This window comes from Bubalus kerabau, chromosome 20 (assembly GCF_029407905.1).
Source record: "Bubalus kerabau isolate K-KA32 ecotype Philippines breed swamp buffalo chromosome 20, PCC_UOA_SB_1v2, whole genome shotgun sequence".
NCBI classification, from domain to species: Eukaryota; Metazoa; Chordata; class Mammalia; order Artiodactyla; family Bovidae; genus Bubalus; species Bubalus kerabau.
The window spans coordinates 31,626,611-31,649,693 of record NC_073643.1 but is presented as its reverse complement, the minus strand read 5'-3'; the positions used below and the strand labels follow the sequence as shown (position 1 = coordinate 31,649,693).

The 23,083-nt window shown below is 42.5% G+C and overlaps 2 protein-coding genes across 4 annotated transcripts in view; both read right to left on the bottom strand.

Annotated features, from left to right (window-relative positions):
• FOXP1 (forkhead box P1) overlaps positions 1–7,521 on the bottom strand; it is a 714,382-nt gene extending 706,861 nt beyond the window's left edge. The window contains exon 1 of one of the 3 annotated variants that reach the window (XM_055557294.1): positions 7,387–7,521. The gene's annotated coding sequence lies outside the window, so the exon portion shown is untranslated. The remainder of the gene's footprint in view (positions 1–7,386) is intronic. The other 2 variants (XM_055557289.1, XM_055557295.1) reach the window with 2 other exon arrangements.
• EIF4E3 (eukaryotic translation initiation factor 4E family member 3) overlaps positions 7,387–23,083 on the bottom strand; it is a 51,965-nt gene continuing 36,268 nt past the window's right edge. The window contains exon 7 of the mRNA XM_055557314.1: positions 7,387–21,577. Within this exon, the coding sequence (XP_055413289.1) occupies positions 21,531–21,577 (47 nt within the window). The 3' untranslated portion in view covers positions 7,387–21,530. The remainder of the gene's footprint in view (positions 21,578–23,083) is intronic.

Below are 23,083 nucleotides of genomic sequence, written 5' to 3'. Positions count from 1 at the left end.
CCATAAAGAAAGCTGAAAGCCAAAGAATTGATGCTTTTGAACTGTGGTGTTAGAAGAAGACTCTTGAGAGTCCCTTGGACCGCAAGGAGATCACACCAGTCAAACCTGAAGGAAATCAGTCCTGAATATTCATTGGAAGGACTGATGCTGAAACTCCGATACTTTGGCCACCCGATGTAAAGAACAGACTCATTGGAAAATACCCTCATGCTGGGAAAGACTGAAGGCAGGAGAAGGGGACGACAGAGGATGAGATGGTTGGATGGCATCACCAACTCAATGGACATGAGTTTGAACAAGCTCTGGGAGTTGATGATGGACAGGGAAGTCTGGTGTGCTGTGGTCCATGGGGTTGCAAAGAGTTGGACATGACTGAGCGACTGAACTGATTGAGATAGAATACTGTCAGGATATATTAAAGACAATAATGACTCACCAATTGGAAATATGATTCTCAAAGACTCATTACAGCATAGATCTACACCCTGCTCTCTAAGATACAGACTTTTGATTCTACACTCTGTTTATCTACTAGCTATTATCACTTGAGTATGAAATATTCATAAGGGGGCAGGAAGGTGTTTCTATGGGAACAGAACATAAGGGAGTTAAGTTTTGTAATGAGAAAAGAGAAGAGATAGGAACATGACTAGGGGAGGACAGAGTGGAGAATATTCCAGAAGTGCTCCAAGACTTTGCTGTTCAACATGTGGTTCATGGACCAAACACATCATCTGGGAGCCTGTCAAAAATCAGAATCTGAGGCCCACCCCTGGTTCATGGATCAGAATCACTATTATGATCAGATGCCCAGACGATAAGAGAAGCTCTACTCTAAGGGTCCAGCCTCTGCTCACTTTAGGTGAAGAGGAGTTGGTGGGGCGGTGCTATGGAGTAGAAAATGAAGTTCTAAGAGATGGGAAAGTACCCAAGTGTTTGCCTAAGAGGTTATCCTGTCTGATCAGTTAGAAGAGAAAAGATCTCTGCTGTGGCATGCTGAGCAGGCTGCGGCTGCGGCTGCACAGTGTGGTGGCCATCTGTGCATCAGGAGGAAAGGAACACTGTGCAGGAGTGCGGACCAGTGCAGAGCCTAAGCATGGCCAGGTGTTTAAGTGAGAGAGCCAGTCTCAAAGATCAAAGGCAAGCCGATCATAAATGAGAACATCTTACCCACCAAACCCAGGCCCTCGGAATGGAGAGAGGGCGACATCTGAACAGACCAGATGTTACCAGCCAAGGGCTCCTTAGAGCCCAGAATAAACTCACCTCAATAGCTCTGTGGCATCAAAACCTCATTATCTGCCAGGCTCCCCACTAAATACAAACACAGTTTCTACCAGCAGATGGGGAGAAGTGCATGGAGGCCCCAAGCTGTCCCTGTGGTAAATGGGTAGGAATTAATTAGAGGACTGACACTGAAGCCTCCAAAAGTAAGTTCTCTTTTGTGGATGACCAGGGAATGTAGTTTTTTGGAAAAAGCTGGGTGAGCACTGGGCATTAACCAGGATGCGGTCAGGCAAAGCACCGTCTCTGTGGGCCTGAGATGGGCAGGCAAGTTATTTTTGTACAGAAGCCTGGGTGGTTTAGATCTGGTACCATGGCCTTGTCCATTCCACCATCCACCCAGTGGCCTCACAGGGACATGGGCATTTTACTAACTTGTGAATTTTCCACAAGTACAAGCCGGTATTCTCTTAATTGCCCCTATGGAGATTTCCCTAAATACACTGAAACAGAATAATTATTATTGTTATTTTACTTTCTTCTTCTGGATGGCACCTTTCATATATGCCGCTCCAAGAACTATTCTGAAATGATCCTATTAATCTTTGCAAAATTCCTGAGAAGTAGGTGGTAGTTTCTCTACATTTCTGGAGGAGAAGGGAGAAATGGAGGGAGATTGAAGGTCCAGGGGTAACAGAGATGGGGCAGAAATGGAAACCGGGATCCTGAACTCGCTGAAGTTCAAAGTTGTTCAAGTCACCACTGCCTAGACCAGGGCCTTCAGCACAAACTTTTTATTCAGATCCTGGTGCCGGCCCTCGCTTGTGGATGTGTCTTTGAGCAAATGACTTAGCCTCCCTGGGTGTCAGCATCCCTGTCTAACGCCTCAATGACACACTGCTCGGGGCAGGCTCTAAGCGGACACCCTCTTGTACTGGGTAGCCCAGCCTCTGGAGTCTACCCTCCAAGGTGCTCTTCAGCTGTTTTGTGCAATGAAAGCATCAGTGGCATTTTGGGGGCATGGAATGAAGCAGAGACTCTGAGATCCGGTTCTACAGCTGGATCTTGACTCCAATTCTTCCTAAGTCTTAGGACTAAAGCACTGAACCTCTATTTCATTATCTATAAAATGGGGATGGTGATGATGAGTCAGTGAGATAGTGCAAACAAAGGGCCTGGCGTTAGTAGGTGTTCAGTACAGGTTATACAAAGAGAGGGGTTAAGAGAAGGAGCCTGCTGTTGGATCGCCTACATTTGAATTCTGGCTCACCATCTCTAGCCAACTGACCTCAGGCAGGCTGGTCACCTCACCTCACTGGATAAGGAAGGTTCCTGTGAGGCTTACCGACATTCACAGATGTAATTTACAACAGATTCCAGCACAGAATTCGATAAACATTATTAATCATGTTATGATAATTATATAATTTCTTTAATTTTATCTAGAGGAGCCATGAAGACCAACCTCCACTCCCAAGGAAAGAGATTACCCTACAATTTGAGGGTGATGTGGAGGTGAAAACAGCTCAATATCAGACCATTTTCCCCCAGTAATTGGAAGAGACTCTTGGTTAGATGGACTTCCCTGGTGGTTCAGACGGTAAAGGGTCTGTCTACTATGCGGGAGACCCGGGTTCAATCCTTGGGTTGGGAAGATCCCTTGGAGAAGAAAATGGCAACCCACTCCAGTACTATTGCCTGGAAAATCCCATGGACAGAGGAGCCTGGTAGGCTACAGTCCATGGTGTCGCAAAGAGTCGGACACGACTGAGCGACTTCACGTTCACGTTCTTGGTTAGACAGCACTCCCTCTGGCATCAAAAGGGCTGCAGGATGCCACTCACACTGGCTAAGCAATGCTGGGCAAGTCTTTCCATCTTTTTCTCATTAGCAAAATAATGGTAATACACTAATGATGTTGATTTGTTACAAAGGTACTTGAACTAATGTATAAAAATGCCCTTTGTCAACTCTTACATGCTACCTACATTTGAATGGTTATGAATCCAGAAACACACACTTTAAAAACACATGCGGATTTGAAATTTCATTGGAACAAGAGGAAACTAAACACTTTTTAATGTGTGCTTTTATTTTTCATTCCTTTGAATATTAATAAAAAAAATTTAAAGCTCCTGTCTCAGGTAGAAGAAGAGTGAAGACACTTTAATTTCCGGTGGTGCCAGCACCCTGGATTTGGGCTTCACCCCCAGCTGCTCTCAAACCAAACCAAACAAACAGTATGTCCACCCACCCGGGAGACTCAAAGTAACTCTGCATTTCTCTTTGCCGAGCTTCCTGTGGGTACTTCAAAGACTGGAGACTCTGCAGATGTCTTGGTGGTGATGTCTCTTTAGCAAACACATGGGAAATACTCCAATAAGAGAGAGACCAGCTCCACAAGAGGAAATTTGGCAGCAGAAAGAGAGGGAAGTGGGCTTGCAAGTGGAGCTGATGAGCACAGTTGCCCAGATTCATTTCTCAGACATAAGGCGCACATTTGCAGCTGGGGTCTAATCCTTCAGTTCACCTCCAGCACTTCAAGCAAGGAAGTATTTCTAGCCTGTGAGTAGTCAAACCCAACCTGACCAGAAAGAATTATATTCCATACTTTACCATTGGCAAGACCCTCCCTGCAAACTGCTACCTGCATGGAAAGATAAGAACAGGAGGCTTGAGAACGGGGAGAGGGCAGCCAGTAGAGGATGTCTCATCGCCTATTCAGTTATTTCCAAATTTGTGTTTCTTTGCCATTTTTGATTCTCCTCCCAATTTCCCTTAACATAAAGTCAGGGACATTTTTACTTTGAGCAGCTCTTAAGCCTTAACACAGAAAGTAAATCTTGACTTTCAGGAAAGTTCTTTTGTGGATTAAAATCTGCTTTTTGAATCAAGCAGCAGCTCATCATTTCAAAACAAGAATTTACTACGGAACAACCTTACCTAAAAACCTGGACATGGACTGTTAAGAGTCTATGCAGATGGCAAAGCCAACTGCTCCCAGGCTATCAGCTGGGCCCCAGGGGCTTGTTTCCAATGGTGGGTTTGGTCCATTCCATGCCTGGCACACTCTCTCTGGGCATCTGTCGGAGGCCGTGCAAGGCAAGTGGCCTAGACTTAACCAGGGATGAGGACTGCAACTATAGGCCAGAGCCAAGCCCCCTCCTCCACTGGGGAACCAGATCCGTGGAACCAACCAGGCCTTCACCTAGGAGATGCTCCGTGGACTGGCCTAGTGTTCAGCCCTGGTTGTTTTACGCTCCAAAGATCCTTGGAATACTGCTGACAAGCCAGCGGCTATTTTCAAGTGACAATCAGAGTCTCATCCTTATCAAGTCTAATGGGCGGGACAGACATGCAGGCAATGTTCCACAGACTAGCTGTGGGCTCTATGGGGAAAGGTGTGTGGCTCTAAAGAGAAAACAGGGGGAGGGGAGGGAGGAGGAGAGTGCTGCCAGGGCCCCTGGGTGGTCACTCACCTCCAGGGAGGGGCAATGGGAATGGGAAAAGGAAACAGGAGGGTATCCACAAAGAGCTGGAGACTTCGCTCCCCGTGGGTTAATCAAGGAGTCAGTTCTTGCAACTGGGAGCCACTACATCACCCAGTCCCAGCCCCTTGGCTTCTAAGCTTATGTTAATTGGTAAAATTTACTGAGCCTGATACAGTCAAGAACACTTCACAAAATCAGAGCAATGCCCTTATCATCTTCACTCTGCAGCTGAAAAAAGGAAGGCTTTACATTTAGGTAACTTGCCTTACATCATCCAGCTACTGGGACCTGAGGCTGCGGTGGTATTTGTTACCCAGTATCAATACCCTTGTCAATACCTTGTCTGGGAAGCCACCACCATGACTTCACTCCTACATTAGGGATGGGTGTGTTAAGCCTGTTGCTGTCCACAATAACTAACTCAGGAATAAGAATGAGAACCAATTAGAGTCAATGGTACACAACCTTTGGACTTAGTGGGATGCCAGAGAGAGAAAGTAAGGGAAAAGTCAGTATTTCTGGACTTAAAACTGGAGGATGCAGGTTTAATCCTGAAGAACGAAGACAAAAGAAAAATAAGAACCAAGATAATAGGTCTTCTGGATCAAACTCTGCCTGAAGCCATTTCTCCACAATTTTCCAGTTACATTATTCATATTTTTTTTTAAAGACAGTCTGAGCTCATCTTCCTGTCATTTGAAATGAAGTAGTCCTCATGCAGTGGGGCTTATGGTGGTCCTCTTGCCTTGCACTCCTTTTTTTTTTTTTGTACTCCTAATATTTTAAGCCACTGAAGTTAATTTGGCATTTTGCTTAATTTGTGAAGCTTTTTCTCAGTAAAAATTTCAGACTTGGAATAAACAGAATTCAGAAAACAAAGGCAGAGATGAGAAGAGGAATGTGTTACTTAAACAACTGCAAAATTAAAATTGCCTAGAGAAAAGGAAACAGGATGTGGAATATGGGGAATACAGTACAGATCCTGCTCTGAGGCTCAGCAGCTCTGTGACCCCAGGCAGGGGACCCCTCCCCTCTAAGCTTCAGGACCCCAGCTATGAAATAAGTGTCACTACATAAGACCCTGATTCAGGTCAGTGACTGCTTCACAGGCTGCTCTTGAATCATCAAAGGTTGACCAGCACACATTTAGAAAGCCCATTCATCTACAAAAGTAAATGAAGATGTATCTTCCAAGGAAGTCCACATCTACTGTATCTGGCACAGAGCTGAAAAAGTTTCCAAAAAAAAAAGTGACATTGCACTTGTGCCCACAGAGGTGGGATTATGTAACTGCCAGCCTCTAGAGGACCTAACTTGCACCAGATCTTGGAAATCTCTAATGGCAGCCCTTGGAGAGGGTCTCCAGACTCATTTGAGTCCTACTGAGCTCAGGAAACAATACATCACCACCTAGCCAACTGACAGAGAGGACTCTTCTCAGAGCTCACTATCCACCACTGTGGAATCTCTCTACATCAAACCCTTACTAGAGTCCCCAAAGCACAGCTGGTCTTAATTGTTTCTGGAGGACTCCATCTAGTTAACTGGGAGGAGGCCGGCAAGGATCGCAGAAAACCACACTGGTTATTTTATCAGGGTTGAGCTAACGGGCTACACATAGGTAGTGACTTGGAAATAATCTGATGAGCTGAGTGCTTTATTTACCTATTCTGCTACAAATTAACCTCAAAATTGCTACAGCTTTAAAAAATAGATACTTTTGAACCCCATGCAGTGAAGAAAGTATCTCCAAGAACTGGAGGTAAGAAGTGGATCACTGTAATAGACTTTAAACACAAGTTGGTTTTTTGTTTTTGTGTGTTTTTTTGGTCACACCTTGCCACATATGGGACCTTCCTTCCCTGACCAGAGATCGAACCCAGCACTCCCTGCATTAGAAATGTGAAGTCTTAACCACTGGGCTACCAGAGAAGCCCCTGCCAATTGCTTTTAAAATTAGCGTTTGGTCCCAGGTCAATACACTCCATCCCGCAACAGCTCAATCTAGGAACTCATTAGTTATTTTTCGTCTGCAACATGAGATTTAAAATTTCTTAAAACCCGAAACACATAAAATGAAATGGACAAGAGAAATGGCAACAGAGCTTCACTAGAACAAGCATATGTTATAACTATCCCTGGAGGAGGGCATGGCACCCCACTCCAGTATTCTTGCCTGGAGAATCCCATGGACAGAGGAGCCTGGGGGGTTATGGTCCATAGGGTTGCAAAGAGTCAGACATGACTGAGGCAACTTGGCCCATGTTACAACTAGGCGTCAAGGATGCCTTTCCACGAGCAGAGAGTGCCTCCTCCGCTCTCTGGGCCCCGAGGTCCCCGCAGTCCCCACAAAGCACTCACATCGCTTTCCCTTTGACCAACTCATCTAAGACATTCTAGGGCTGCCTTGTCTAAGGGCTCCGCGTGGGCAAACACTCGCAACAGCCACTGAGGAAACCCAAATCCCGAGAAGATGGCAGAAAGTCCCATTTTCCCACTCTCAGAAGCCGGCACCTTCTCCAGCTCCAGCCCACCGTCCAGAAGAAACTGTGAACAGCAACAACGCTGGCCCGGACTAGAATTCAGCGACATGAACCCAAGAGGCATAAGCCGTTTGGGAAGACGGCACACAACACTGACGAGCAAAAGAATGAGACGTAAAACCACGAACCTCCACTGAAGTTTCTTCAGGGGCAACCATTTCTGCCTCTTGGTGGGAAGACGATGCAAATTTGTCGATTCGGGTGAGGGTCGAGTTCGTTTCTTCTTGGGGGTGGGTGGGAGGAAGCGGTCTAAACTCTTCAAAGTCCAAGGGAGTCCCCCAGGGTTCTCTCTGCCTTCAAACCGCCACCTCCCGAGCAGAGTCAAGAATGCACAACCACGCTGACGGAGCCTAACGGACAACGCAGTCAAACACGCGGACGAGACACGTGCTGCTCAGTAATCACTCTTTACTCGCACCACCTGTGGGCAGGCGGCGGCGCTCCGCCAGGCTAATCGCGTTGCTTGGCTGCCTTCCTTTTTCCAATACAGTGTCCCTTACTTTCTGTACAGCTCTTTGCCTTCTCCCCTAGCCCCAACTTTGGCCCAGTTTTCTTGCGTTATCTTCAGATATTCATAAACACTGTTATTTCCTACTAATCATTTAGGAATAAAAAAGGTGACAGGGATGCGGCCAGCTACCATCATTATTGTTCACATTTGTTTAAAATGAGCATGCATTAGTTTTATCCTAAAGAAAAAAAATTTTTTTCATAAAACAAAAGGTTTCTGGACTCTACTTCAGAATGTGATTAAAAAAAAACAACTGGCCAAATACCTTAAAAAACAAACAAACAAACAAACAAAAAGACCCAGAGTAACTTGACCAAAACACTGCAAATATCATGAGACATTAACATCAAAACCTACACAAGAAGAGCGCTTAACAGTTTCTCACGAGCCTTTATGCATAATTTTTTCATTGACTCCTCCCACCCAGTGATAGGAGCGTTCATCTTTCCTGTTACCCAGATTAGCAAAGGAGGCTCAGAAGTCAGGCAGCTCGTTCGTAGTCACAAAACCGGCAGGCTGGGGTGTAGGGAGATGGGAAATGGTCTCATTCCAAACAGAGTGCTCTCTCCAGCCACAAAAGCGATCCCCTAGGAATGGTGCATGGGTTTCTCAAGATGGGATGTCTGATGGGCTTTTTGACAAAGTGGCTCCTCCATTCAACCAAGAGCAGAGCCTCAGTGTTTAGGACTGGGGGTGAGGTGCGATGTGAAAATGCCAAGTTAGTGCCAGCCTATCAAGTGACACACACACACTCATACACACACACCCCAGAATGAGCCATGGGCCATAGAGGGGTGGGGAGTCAAAGAAATTCAGGTATCTCCTAGATTCGGAGAGAGGAGGGCTCCACTCAAGCTGGAGAGATCAGAACAGGCTTGACGGGCAAGGGGACCTGGGCTCCCCCTCAGAGCAACCAGGAAGAGGTGAGCAGGACGTAATTGGGGTGCAGGGCTAGAGACACGAGGGTTTGGCTGCCGCAGCTGGGAGCCCACATGTCAGAGGGCAGAGGTGAGGGTGGCGCTGGAGCTGCCTCACAGGGGCAGGCAGAACCTCTGTACAATTTGCTTATTGCTGGAATCTCAAAGACAGCTTTGAGTGATTAAGGGTCCTGGAATGAATGCTACAGACATTTTGAAAACGACCTGTCAGGATCAGAAAGATACTTGGAGAAGGGATCTTCAAACCCAGTGTCATAAGAGATGGTCCCCCATGACCCCACTTCACTCTGCCCACATGTAGCAACCATCAGTCGACACTGGGGCTGTGGGCCAGCAGACCCTACAAACTTATAGAAAGGGAACCAACAGTGTGTAGATGTGTGTGTGTTGCCTCCATTACTACAGGGGAGGAGGGAAAAAACCTTCCCAGACCTCTTTTCAAAATTGCGATCTCGAGGTATGAACCCTTTATTTTGTGAAGGCATTTTGGGGAAAGTGTAAAACTGGCCCAGGACAGTCAGGGGACCATATTTTGTGCAACAGCAATTCTTCTAAATTTAGAAGGCAGAGCAATCACAAGAAGGATGCGAGCAGTGTCCTTGGATGCCCCACAGAACAGGCGGATGACAAAGCTGCTAAGAGGGGTTTGCGTTGAAATCCTGCGCTCCCCGATTTAGCAGAATGCTTCTCTCGCTCTCTCCCTTGAGTGGGTTGTCAGAGCAGACCCACAGCAATTGCATTTTGAAGCCCATTCCTTTACCTTGTCTTAGGTCTGCTTTCACAGGTACATAAATCCCCCAGACTTGGGGAATTTCCTTTCTAACCAGGTAGAAGTCAATTTCCTTATCCAAACTCAGGGCTGTATCTAACATTTGCCAGATATCACAGACGGATTTCTTTCTTTCTTTTTTAACCTCATCTTCACAGCAGAAACATAAAAGGGGAGATCTATAAACATTTCAGATTCATAATATACTACTTCCTCTTGGTCTTTTTAAGCGGAAACTTTGCTCTTGAGTAAAGGTGAGCATCTACTAAGAAGTCATTTTCTCTGTCGGGGGGGCTCGCCGTTCACTGGGTCGCAGCTGAAATGTGTTTTAATAAGGCCTTTCTCCTTTACAAGCTCGGCTGGCTTTCAGCTCGTCCCACAGCCTCAAGCGGGAGGAAGATGCCTCTCAGATATCCTTTTGTTACTCTAATCAGAGCCAGAAGGGCTGTATTGACTTTCGGGCCTTGGGGAGTTGTAGTTCTTTTGTATCCATCTCATCCAAGAAATCAAGTTTGATTAATTTGTCATCAAGGAAAATGTGTGATCAGCTCAGAGCCAGGCCTTTGAAGAGGAAGGATGAACTTGGGCTTGCAAAAGTCCAGGTCAGCAGGCAAAACAGCAGTGGTGCCGAATCGAACAAGTTCTTCTCAGAGCTGCCTGTTCTCATTTAAAAGACTTTAAAACAAAACAAAACACAAACCCTTTTCCACATAAACATTCAGGGTTGGATTGCTCCCTGGCCAGGGTCTCTTTTTGTTTACTTTAATTTTGAAAATAGAGTTATCAGGGCTACAAAGCAAGACCCGGAGAACACTGAGCCATGCCACAAAGCGCAGGGGTGGAAGGATTTGACCTCCTGCCAATCTTAAAAGACCACGGAGAGTGGGAGAGCCGAGAGGGCTGAACTCAGTGTCAGCACGTGCTTCTGGAATGAATAATCGGAGGGGTCTCCAGCTGGGTCATGAGACAGATGCTCATTTATGATGCTCTGGGCTTGTTAACCTGCACTTAGTGGAGTTCCCAAACTGCTGAAAATGCATAAGGTAGCGGCCCCGAGATATTATTTAATCCGAGACTTAGTGTCATATTTCTTGTTCAGATGCTATATATGCTTTATAAGGAATTACAGGCTTTTAAAAATGACAGAGTAAGCAATCTTTAGACATTCCACAGTGTAAGAATCCCCATATTTAACATGTTGGTGCACAGGCCGTTTTATGACAGTTACCCCTCAGGTAGAGACATAAAGACAGTGAATTACTGAGCAGAAGTCGAGGGCTCGCTTGGCTTTGAAAGATGTTTGAAAAGCACCAACAAATTATAAACAGCCTCTGTGGTTACTGAATTCATTGTCAAAACTATTATTAGAGAATTTTAAAACAATGCTGAGATTAGAGAAAACACTCAGCTTTAGAAATCTAAGGATATTTTAGGGTAACATTCAAACATTCCTTCATTCAAACATGCATCGAGTTTGCAGTATGTGTAGGCATTCGGAAGTCAAACATATTTAAGAACCATTTCCTGTCTTTCTTACCATCTAGTGTTCAGAAGTTTCAATGATATTTACCCATCCCCTGAACTGTAAGCTCCTCAAAGAATGGATGATGTCTTGTTTATTTTCTTATCCCTAGTGCTTGGCATGTCTTAGTTGTTCAATACATACTAGCTGAATGAATGAGTCAATATCCTATATAATCCTTATCTCAGCTATATTAATGCCTATCAATGTGTCTTTAAGGTATCCAGGATTAAAAGAATATACCTGTTATTTAGGGACTTTTTGGGAGCCTGCTACAGGCTTCATCCCAGGTCACGTCTGCAGGCCTGCAAGCCACACTGGACAATACAAGACTAACACAACACAATGTTCCTCAGCCTGGAAACATTTTAATCAACTAAACTTCCTTTTTATATTCCTGAGTAATGAAGACAATCACGTCCTTAGAAAATAATTAATTGGAAGCTTTATTCAGGTTTTAAATGGGTTCATGGCAAATGGACTCAGAAGCCAGGTATAGAGTTCAAGTGAAGAAGGTAGATCTGTTTTTCCCAATAGGATGTCATGAGGTAGAATGATCAGTAAACAAGCAGTTGGGAGACTCGTGAGTTTGGCCAGTGTTGCCACCAACTTGCAGGACCTCAAACAGCTAAGGCTGGGCCAATCCCTTAAGAGGAAACTGTGAAAGTTTCACTGGATCAGCTTCATTCTCTTTACTGGATGAACTTCACGGATACAGCCAACCTAAGGAAGTATTTACTACTGCTTTGCAGAGCAAAGTACTGAGCTGGGTGCCTAACTATGCTGTTTGCGTTGAAGAAGCTCCACCTTCTTCCTTCCTAGAGATGAGGAAACTGGGGCTTAGACAAGACAAGTGACTTGCTCAAGACACAAGTTCACAGGATCTCAATCCAGTAACAAATTCCAAACTAAGCTCCGTGCATGCTGCCCAGTCTGCTTCCCTTCTAGAAGCTCACACCCAAGCCTGAGTCAGGCATCCCAGAGGGGTTCAACCCAGAGAGAATCCCAGAGTCTCCCAGCAAAATAACCAAACGTTTTTACCAGGATGCTTAACCTTCTGGTCAAGGAATCAAGTTCCATCATCTCTGCTCTTCTCCTTTGCAGTCTCTGGTAGAAGCATTTGCAAACACAAATAGTTAAAGGTCACGTCAGAAGCAGAAGAGGGATTCTGCATGATCCATCTGTGCTGGGATAATCCAGAATTGGCCATGAATATGTGGAAGGGCCTACACTACACCAGTAATCTTTTTCACCTGCCATCCACACCAGTCAAATGTGTTATTCTTGTACATTCTTTGGAGAAGAGTGTGAGGCATGTGCATCCACAGATTGGGCACTCAAGTGAGGCAGGAAAGCAAGCCTCGAATATAAACTTTTTAAATTCCCAGTTAAAATCCTGAGAAAATAAGCAAGTGGGTGGTGCATCCTAGTTATAAACTGGTTGCAAGTCAAATCTGCTCATGTGGAAATGATGACGAGAAGCAGATTAGAAAACGTGTCCTTTTTTCCACAGAAGGTAGGGAATGAAGGAAAGATCATTGATTTTAACAGCCACAAGATTTAGGGATCTGCCTGCAACTTTGCCACCGACTGTTTTTGTGACCTTACGCAAATTCTTCATACTCTCTGGGTCAGGAAAACAGTGAACTAATAAGGCCAGTGACTTTTCCATCTTTTTCTTAAGGCTGTAGATCCTTTCCTTTAGAGACAAACTCATACAGAATCTCGGACATCAGACACATTATCTCGCCTCTCTGAACCTCAGTTTCCACATATAGAAAGTTGGGACAACAATGAGAAGATCTACCTCCTAGAGTTTCGGAGTGAAGGACATTCATTAACCCATGTGATTAGAGTGCATGGAACTCCATACACGTTAGCTATTATTTTCAGTGATATCATAGCTATGACCAGAGCAGCATACCTCAGAAGGAGCCTTCCAAACTCTGCCCAATGGCTGACTTGTAGGTAGCAACTGTTTACGGCATGTCACTCTACACTTACCTTTTGAATGGCTTATAAATAATTTTTCAGAACTCAACCTTTGCAAGTGTAATGGAGCTTCTGTACACAAAAATATAAAGTAAGGTTTATCACTTGGGTGATAAAACCAGAAAGAAATGCAAGGAAGTGTTACTGTAAGTCGCGGTAATGGTTATTTTAGTGGGGAAGGTGGGGGCCGTGACCAGGAGGAGACTCGTGACTGGGGCTCCTGAGGTAGTTGGCCCAGTTCTATCCCTCAAGATGGGTGCTGTTAGAAGGATATTCCCTTGGTAACAATTCACTAAGCTATACATTTGTGTTGGGTGGTTTTCTATATTCTTGTTTTACTTTACAATAAAAAGGTCTTTAAAGTGATGTTTCATAAAACACAATCAGTGAGTACATAAATACACTTACTGGCTTCCAAAATGTGAACGTTTTGCCACACAATGCACGTCAGTAGGGATGTGTTATTGTTTTACTAGACTTTTAAAAATAAATTTTACAATAGGAGCTTTGTTTGCAGTATCTAAAAGTATTTCTGTAGAACCAGCCACCTGGGGAACACTCTTTGAAAGAGAAGGGACTTCTGTTAAAATTTTATTTATGGCTCTGTGATTTTTTTTTTTAAAGATACACTCTGAAAATCAAAGTCTTGTCCTTCAGAACTTAACTATCTTCACAAAACACCAACCATGTTTGCCTTAAAAGGGGGCATACTGCTTTAGGGCTGAACCTTCACTTCCATTATTTTCCACTAAGTCACAAAACCCCAAACTTTCCTAGGACCTGAAACCTTCCTCTAGGTCTGTATTTTTTAGAATTCTATGTGTGCAAAAAAAAAAAAAAAATGATTTAAATTTCCTGAACGAGAGGAAATCGGGGAGTAAAAGCTTGTCCACATCTTTGAGGCTGGGAGGAGCACACACATTTAACCATACCATCTGTGCAAATGGTACCAGAGTTCAGTATGCTCATGACTGGAAGGGTTTATGATTTATGCTTGCTAGTTAAATATGCTTATGATTTAAACTTATTTTCTCTGGCAAGAAATATGCTAGTCAGCACCCCGGCCAAGCCAGATGATGGGAAATAGATACATATTTCAATGATACACATTTTAACTTGCTGAGCCTTGTAAATGCTACTGTTTTCTTTTTATAACAAAAGACCTACCTTCCTGTAGGATTCCAGAGATTTTTAAAAACTACATTCATTAGCGAAAGCAGTTAAAAATTCCTTAACAGCAGTTACTGCACTAAAAGAGTCACTGGTGTTGGTCTTGAAAACATTGTATTTTAGGTGGGAAGGCAGAGCCTGTGCTTATAAAACTACCAAGAACACATTCCACAAGTGCATCGATAACTGCTAGGTGATAAAACGCAGACTGATACACGACTGCAGTTATCAGACTCAAACCGAAGAGGAGATATGAGGAAATCTCAAAGCCTTCAGAGTGTTATGCCCTGTCCCCCAAAACCTGCATGAAATTCACTGGGTTAAAATTAATTGGGCATCATATACATAATCCTTAAAATTGTTTGCTTTTACAGGGAGAGGTAGGAAAGTCTGCAGATGAATGGGAGAAAATAAGAGTTCGCTGCTTTTCATGACAATCCCAAGCCCCCTAACTCCTGGATATTCTCGAACAGCCTAACTGAGAAAGGAATATGAAAAAGAATAGATACATGTATATTACTTTGTTGCATACCTGAAACTAACATGACATTGTTAATCAACTGAACTCCAACATGAAATAAAAAGTTAAAAAGAAAGAGTTTGCTGCTTTCTTCTGTTTGTTTTTAAAGGGACAGGGTAGCTCTAAAGCACGAGTAAATCTACTTGGCTAAGTAAGGATCAACTGAATTTTATGGGCAAATTGGGGGACAAAAAAGAAACAAGCATGATTGGCTTATTCTAAAATGAAACCATTCTTGGCAGAGGGTTAAAAAAAAAAAAGAACACAAATAAATGAAATGTGTTTTCTAAGACACCAAGATGAGCCCTATCACCAAATATATTCAAGAAGGGAGTAGAATAAACAGAGATACTGCTTCCTGTCAGAGGACCACGGCAAGGCACTAGGGTCAGATACCATGCTCACGCACATTCAAACAGGTGGACAGAAAGTTGCAGTAGGTGCTGGAATAAACAGAGTTTGACAGTCAACGCATATATACCTGGGACCTTCTTAAGATGAAGCAATGTGGTTAAATAACATCGCATGAAATTCTAAACCTGAGGGACTACATTTCTATACTATAGAACCTAATTACGGCATAAAAATTCACGGCAACAGATTAACAAAAATCTCAACGTAGAGTTCTACAGATTAACGGACGCTTAAACAAACCTCACGAAGTTCTAACTTAAAAGACAGGAGTGCTAATTCACAGCAGTATAGTCCCAAATTAGAAAACGGTAAGAACTTTCTCATGAAAAGGCCAAACATGTGCACTAAACACATAAATCACTACACGTTTTCAAGTAAGAAAGTTACAGTCTAGTCTTACCTGATGGCTGCCAAAGGCTGGAATAAAAATTACTGACTTAGAGATGCAACTTTCACATGTATCCGAAACATCAAACACAACACACAATATAAAATCAAAAATAACTAGAACAGAAAACTCTTCAGTCTGACCTTAAAAATACTGAGCAAATCACTAGATGAAGCCAGATCAAAAGGAAGGGCATTACACCAGCTTGTAGCCATATGTGAAGGGGCCCCAAAAGCACAGGGCACAGATGGTATACCATGGGGAGGAGGGGGCACAGGCAGACCCAAGAAATCAGGCAAATAAACCTGCTTCAACTTATACAGGTAACACAGTTCAAAAAGAATGAGTAATTTTGAAGGCAGACTGATAAGATTTTAGATTTGGGACAAATGGTGCTGGAGGTCCCAAGCTAAAGTGTGCCCACTAGTCTAAGCTCTGAGGTCCTTTTATGTAACAATTTTAATGAAGCTGAAATCTCAAATGAGGAAGATATGCAAAGGAATGGTGACGTGTTAATAACTAATTACTGAGAAGACAGTTAAAATCTTTTGGTAAAACCATACAATGGCTGCCTGCCATATTATCTGATTAAGGGCTAAGAAATTCGGGGAGGGGGGTATTTTAATGTATATGCACCAAAACTAATAGCTTTATTTGAAAATAAAAAAACCCTATAACTTAATTAAAATGCTCAATGTCCTTTAATATTCCCCACTCTTCATTAATATAAATTGCTAAAAATAAAATTTCCACCTGCTAAACCTTTATTAAAAGTCAATTCTTCGTATGTTAAAAAAAAAAGTTCTACACAAAACTCAGAAATGCTCATATTTACCTCATTCTTGTTTCTCTCATGTAAAGTTGCCAGGTTAGTAAATCTCAAACACTTCCAAAATAAAAGTTTCAGAAAAATTCTCTGACTTCAACATGAGAAGTTGAAACTGTCATGAAGAAATCATGCACTTTGTTAAATGAGTCGATCACTTTTTTCAGGAAACAACCAAAACAAAAACATTTAAGACCGATTTCTTCAACCTCATGATTTCTGAAGGACACCACAGAATATCCAAAAGGCTATTTTATTGGATATTCTAGTAAGGTACATTCAAAACACACACACATATACAATGGGACTCTCAATTGTAGTAGCAATGATGAACAAAATAATACTGACTTCTTGATGACTTTCACTTATCATTAACATGGTTTAAGGAACACTTATTTGATTTTTTATTTGATACTCTTATGTATCAAAGAATCCTTCCAGTTTAGTAACAGCTTTGCTAAGCCATGTCTAGGAATGACAATTAATTTTAGTGGAAATTCATTCACGGGCTTCTTTGATAGTCATTTGAACAGTTTTGTGTTATTTTACATGCAATTTTATAGCTCTATAACGTTCATTTAATCTTGTTCAATGATGCTGAACCCCAGATGCCATAAGACATTATAGAAAAGTAGTTACTGCACATATGGGGTAACTACTTTTTCTGAACATTAATTTCTTTTCTCTTAACAGGCTGAAATGGTATTTAGAAAAGAGAAAAGCCTACCACTCTGTGCTAAAGGTTTTATATTATGGACTTGCGGAGATGGGCTACTTATTACTACTTGTGGTGCTAGCCATAAAGTTCTTATTTACGAGCATCATCTTTTCAAGTCTAAGTAATAACGGCTTTCTCCAGGCTTCAGAAGGTTGTTGGTATTATCCAATTGAATCAGGTCACCTGAGAGAGCTTGGGGGTAGGGGGTAGGATGCTCTCCTCGTTTGTCATATCTAGGGATTGGATATAATGAGGGATTCACAAAGTGGGGGTCTAAGGACTACCCATACTAGAACTACCGGGGCACTTGCTAAAAAGGCAGGTATCTGACTCAGAAACTCTTAGGTTTGGGGTCAAGAAAGGAAGCACCCCAGTAATTCTTCTACAAGCTAAGGGACAGCCCTGGTAGATGATCTCAAAGGTCCCTTCCACCCTAAAATTCTAAGAGTCTGTGAGTTTTCTTTGAAGAGTCAAGTTGCATCAGCAAGATCTACAAGACAGTGACTTTGAGCCTCAATAGGTTAACCTAAATAAGAAGTGCTGTTAGATTTTGACGCATACGTAAAAGCAGAAAACAAAAAGAGAGTAGTAGTATCAGATGTGTGAAATGTGTGTCATCTATTTGGGCTTTTCTCCTCGTGGGAAATGTAGAGGAATGGCCCACCCTAATTGCTACACAGATGAATTCCTAGGGGTTTTTCACTGCACTCCCATACCTAACCTTTTCCTCCTCACCTTCGGACTCCTCTCTGCGGTTGAGGCAGTTCTCCAGGCATTTATAATCCTGAGTCACCGAACTCTCTTGTAATCGGTCTGAATATCCTCCATTAGGAAATAAACCATCTACAGGCAGTCCTCTACTTTCAGTTGTAGTGAGTGGAATGTGATAGAAACATCGATACAGGAAACGTGAACAGCAGACTTAAACTTTTAAGGGGAGGTTCAAATTTAGAAAGCGAACACAGACGAAAGAATCCAACTCTAATTGCACTTCTCCCCTTGGACACAATATTTGCCCAATATGATGAAATATTTCTGGTATTTCTTATAGGTTGGTTTATTTCATTCCTTCTCTTCCTAACTGCTCAAAGGCTCAATGAGAGCCTAAAATTTGAGATTTTTTTTACACCACATCCGGAGTGTTCTATCGTTGACGCAGTTTTATTAGGTGTAGGGGAACTAAACCTCTACTGGTAGCATCTCATCAAAGTTTTATAAAACCACAAGAGCAATAGGCAGTAGAATCTTAACGTAATTACACAAACAGAGCCGGATACACTATGCTGCTGAGCCAGGACCGTCGGCTGGAAGGCAGCGCCACCGTGTGATCGATCTGGATGTTGTCAGTTTCATGTAAGCACAGAAGTTGGGATCCCCTTGGAGTTGGGCATCTTATAGCAAAGCCCCACCTCCCGGAATAATGAAGTTATTTTACAACGCCACACCGTGACGCTGCTTCAGGAGAGAATGAGGGCTGTTTATAACAAGGGCGTCTGATTAGGTACATGTCTATCAGTGGCCAGATTGGATCAGATATTTAGTGCACGATTGGGGTGACTTGCTCTGGGGTTAGAGGGTGTTCCCTGTTTAAGGAAACTTGGACTGGGATTTAGCCCTCAGACTTCAATGCTCAGCTGCATCACACTGGCTAGTCCCCTGTCCTTTCACAAAAGACAATCTCTGTTGGTAGATTATACATTATGTCAAATGGACCCGATAATACCCAAAAGTTTCTTTCAAGTATAAAGTCTTGTGACTGTATGTAGGATGTAGATATCAGCTAAATTCAAGAGAGTGAAGAAGATCAGAGTCAAGTTAAACTCAAAGTTTACCGTAACTGTGTTTTCCTTTCCATATTTTTCTCCGTCAACTACATCCTGAATTTAATAGGTACATGATATTAAATGGACATGTTCTCTGTAAACTATACCCTCACTTTAGAAATGTGGAAAAGGTGGAGGAGGGAGGAGGAAATATCAAAATGGAGTAAGTCAGCATTCAGAAAGCACTTACAAAAGAAAACCAAAATACAGACAAATTACTTTCAACAGGTATGATCCGTCCTCAGTTGAATAGGAGGGACTGTGGATGACTCTACACAGAGTCCAGGCTACACCTGCAAAGACTTGGCGGAAAGACACCTGGCTTCTGCTGGGACTGCCCATTCTCCCCGGCCTCTGCCAAGGAGGGGACACTACCCTAACACAAAAGTCACATGCCCCACAAGACAGTTCCTTGTACCTCAAAAGAGTATTAGCTTCTTTAATCCAAAAAGGTAATGAGAGGTTTTTAAACTGATTAAATCAGCTTAGTTCATACACTGTCCCTTATGAACTAAATATTCAATTAAAACAATTTCCAAAGCAAAATCTGACAAAATCCTCTCTCAGAGTAATTTAGATGATAGGTTCTTAACTTAGGCAAATTAAATCCTTCTCACGGTTGGTATTTTCCAGAGTCAGAAAGAGTTGCACAAGTTCTCTGGGACAGAAAATTCTACTTTGTGTGTTAAGCCATGTTTTGTGATCATAAACAATAGAAACTAGAAAACATTAATGGGAGCCTAACATTCCTGTTCCTTTTATTTTTTTTTCTTCAAAAGCTACATACATGCAAAACTTAAACATGTCATCACAATGCCTTAAATAAAGTTCAAAAATAAAAATACTTCATAATCCATTTACTTAAGGAAATATATATGACAATCATAAAGAAGATAAGTCAATTATATCCTTTCTTCTAATCTATCAGAAAAAATACTTATATTATAAAAGAGAATTTAAACTCATGCCCAGAATATTTTTTTCAATTCTTGATCAATAATTTAAAAACAAGTTGGATGTTGGTACAATGTTTAAAATGAACAAGTTCCAGGCTTTTGAAAATGGGTCTGATATCCTTATACCTCATTTTGAAATCACTGGAGAACCTCAAGTTTATAAACAAAGCATTGAAAAAAAAGCCATGATCATTTTTTTATTATGGTTGATGTGGTTAGTAATGCAAGTGAAGGGTACAATGATTGTAAAGAGATGTTGTTTGAAGTCCTTTAAAGTGTTTGAATGGAGAATTTTATTTACAAACTTAGGCTGGGGGTTGGAAGAAGCCCCGCCTCTCTGCTGGTCAATAATGCAAGAGGAATTAAAAATCCTGGGTGAAAGGAAATTCGGAGTTCACTGCCCTTCTGTGAGATGTATAAGTATGCCCTAGCTCCCCTGACTCCAGAAAAAAAGCTGGCAGGAGGCAGCCTTTCTAAATGGCCCTGCCTTTTTCAGGTAGATGTAGGAGGAGGCCTGGCAGAGTGCTGGGAGGGAAATCAGAACATTCTGAGTGTTCCAGAGGGGGTCATTTCCTTCTATTAAAACTGGTATTTATTTGGAAACATAATACGATGTATCTCAACAACTCCAAAAATTAATGTGAACAAAATGCATTCCGAGTTCAACTTTATAAATGTTCACATTCATCTTGGAAATGAGATTTAACTTCTGCTCCTAAATGAAAAAGGCAGGGGAAAGCTGCCCAGGCTAGAGGATGATTGATTATTGGAAACGACACACAACATGAGCAGGAAAATGGGATCATTTAACAAAATGTGTCTGAATTGATTTGGAGAGCCCTAAATGGGTACACACACCCAAAATTCAGAAGAAGGTTAGTTCAAACAATTAAAATATCACCTTCTCTTTAAATCAGAAATCACAAAGTTTCCTACTGAGACAAATCCTTTGCTACCACTCTAAGCCTTCTTTTGAAAAGGCCAAATTGAAATTCTGGTTGGACAATACTTCCACAGAAGGTCCAAAGATTTACAGTTTGACATATATCCTGATAACTCAACTGTGATTATAGTTTTCATGTTTGGCAACCCAACTATTATTTTCCTTTCATTTCTAACAAAAAAAATTATTAAAAAGGAAAAATAAAAGATGTGGGTGCTGTCAGTGCAAAATCAGATTAAGTAAGGTTTTTCTTTTCCCTGGGATAGAAAAAAAAACAATGCCCAGTGCAGAGTATGTAGGAATGTGTCACAACAAATAATCAAAAGACAGGTTTCACCAACCTAGTGTTCCTTGGAGGACAGTGTGGTTTTCAAAAGCAGTATTGTCACGATTATGCATATTCTCATTAACTAGGTACAGCACAGCTACTTAAAGGGAAACCGATTTCTTGTGCCTCAATGAAAGGGGAGTATAGAAAACAATAATTAGACTGAATGAGGAATTAAAAAGAAAAAAAAAAAACTGGAGAGAAAAGAACAGAGAATTCATAAAGCCAAAAATAAAAAGAAAGAAAAGCAAGTAATGTGACAGTAAAAACCCACACAATCTCCCCCCCACCCCACCTGCCACTTTGAGTCCTAATTGCTCAATCTGCAGGGGCAGAAACCCACTCTAAATGAACCAGCATCGGGCTCCGGCAGGTCTCCTCTTCACTCTCCCTCCTGTTAAGACCGTTTCCAAAACCAATCAGCAAAGGACAAAGAATTCTTTACAGAGTGCAATTAGTGTTTTCCACGTCCACCTTCAAAAGCATGATGCTCTTCATGGGCTAAAGGACAGAAAAAAAACAAAAAAGAAAAAAAGGAAAGAAAACTTTAAGCAAAGGATGGGGCAACCCTCCTCTAAGGCATCTCATTCAGTCTCCCCAAATGTTGGCAAGAACTCAAACACCTTTGTGTGCCAGTAACTGTTAGCTAAGGCGTGCATTTCCTGAGAAACGTAATAATGAGAATTAAAACAGGGAATAAACAAGCAATGGGCACGCTGCCTGTTTCTTCTTGCTGGGCCGGGGAGGATGAGTAATCCTGACAAGCTGATGAGGAGGATATGCCGGGCTCTGAGCAAACGCTGCAGGGCAAATGGGGCCCCCGCAGGATGCTGGGCTGGGGCTGGGGGGTGCCTCACAGAACCCAGACAGGGCCATTCACAAACCTATCTTGAAAAACCAAACCAAACAAAAAGTGAAACAAAACAGCGAACAACACAAGGGGGTAGCAATTCTCGCAGGTCCTCCCCCACCTCTAAACACTCTCTGTGGGGGAATGAAGTTTGAGTAAACGGATGGGTCTTTTATTTTTCCCAGTCATGGTTTTTGTTTTTTCCTTTTTTTCCCCCAGCCCTAAGGGTCTGGCTTGCAAAATGACTAATTACAAATAGGAACTCTAGAATAAAAAATGATGTGACCAAAAATATTTTCCAAAGGCTTACATTTTTATAAACTGGAAGTGGGAACTAGAAGGCCTGTGAAATATAGACTATGTCCTCCAAGGCAAAAGGCCAAGTTTGAAATTCTGTTTTCCAAACCTGGTTCAACCATTATCATGAAGCAAGGGTGGATCCTCTTCTCTCAAGAGGAAAAGTTACTACAACAGGTCGAACACAGCCAAGGGCCACTCAGGATTCCCCATGCTTTGTCCCCCCAACTCTTCCCTGCTAGGAAGGGAGCCCTGGGAAGGCAGACATGGGCTGGCCCATTTTACCTCTCCTAAGTCTGTATTTTTCAGATAAACTAGATTCTTCAGACTAGTGTGGGGTCAGGGTTTGGCAGGGAATAGGATCATTTTCCCTTCACGATTGTCCTGGTTGTTCACCTAAACCCGGTCTTCACTTGGATGCAGCACTGGGAGAGGCACCCTTTATAGCTCTGAGAGCTACCTCAGGTTGGCCCAATTCCTATGAGCATCCAGGAATCTGAACAGACGTAACTGAACATTTCTCATATGCAGAACTTTAGAAATATTTCACTTTTTATGCTTTTTTTTAATTCTTTTTAAGAAAGACTTTAAGGATAGACATTAAAGAAAACATGGCTTGCTCTGCAATAAAATATATTGTTATTGCTGGATCAAGGTGGGAAGCCACAGGTCTCCTAGCGACGCTGGGCACCAAATGATTAAGTCAGGAGAAAGGGACTGTCTGCAGATTTTTATTACTCCTAAGTGTGAGGGACAGCTTGGGGCAGTCACCGTTGAGACAGTGCAATTCCGATGGGCTATGGAGACAGAACAGAACATTCAGAATGGCGGGGGGGGGAGGGGGGCGGAGGGGGGAGGGC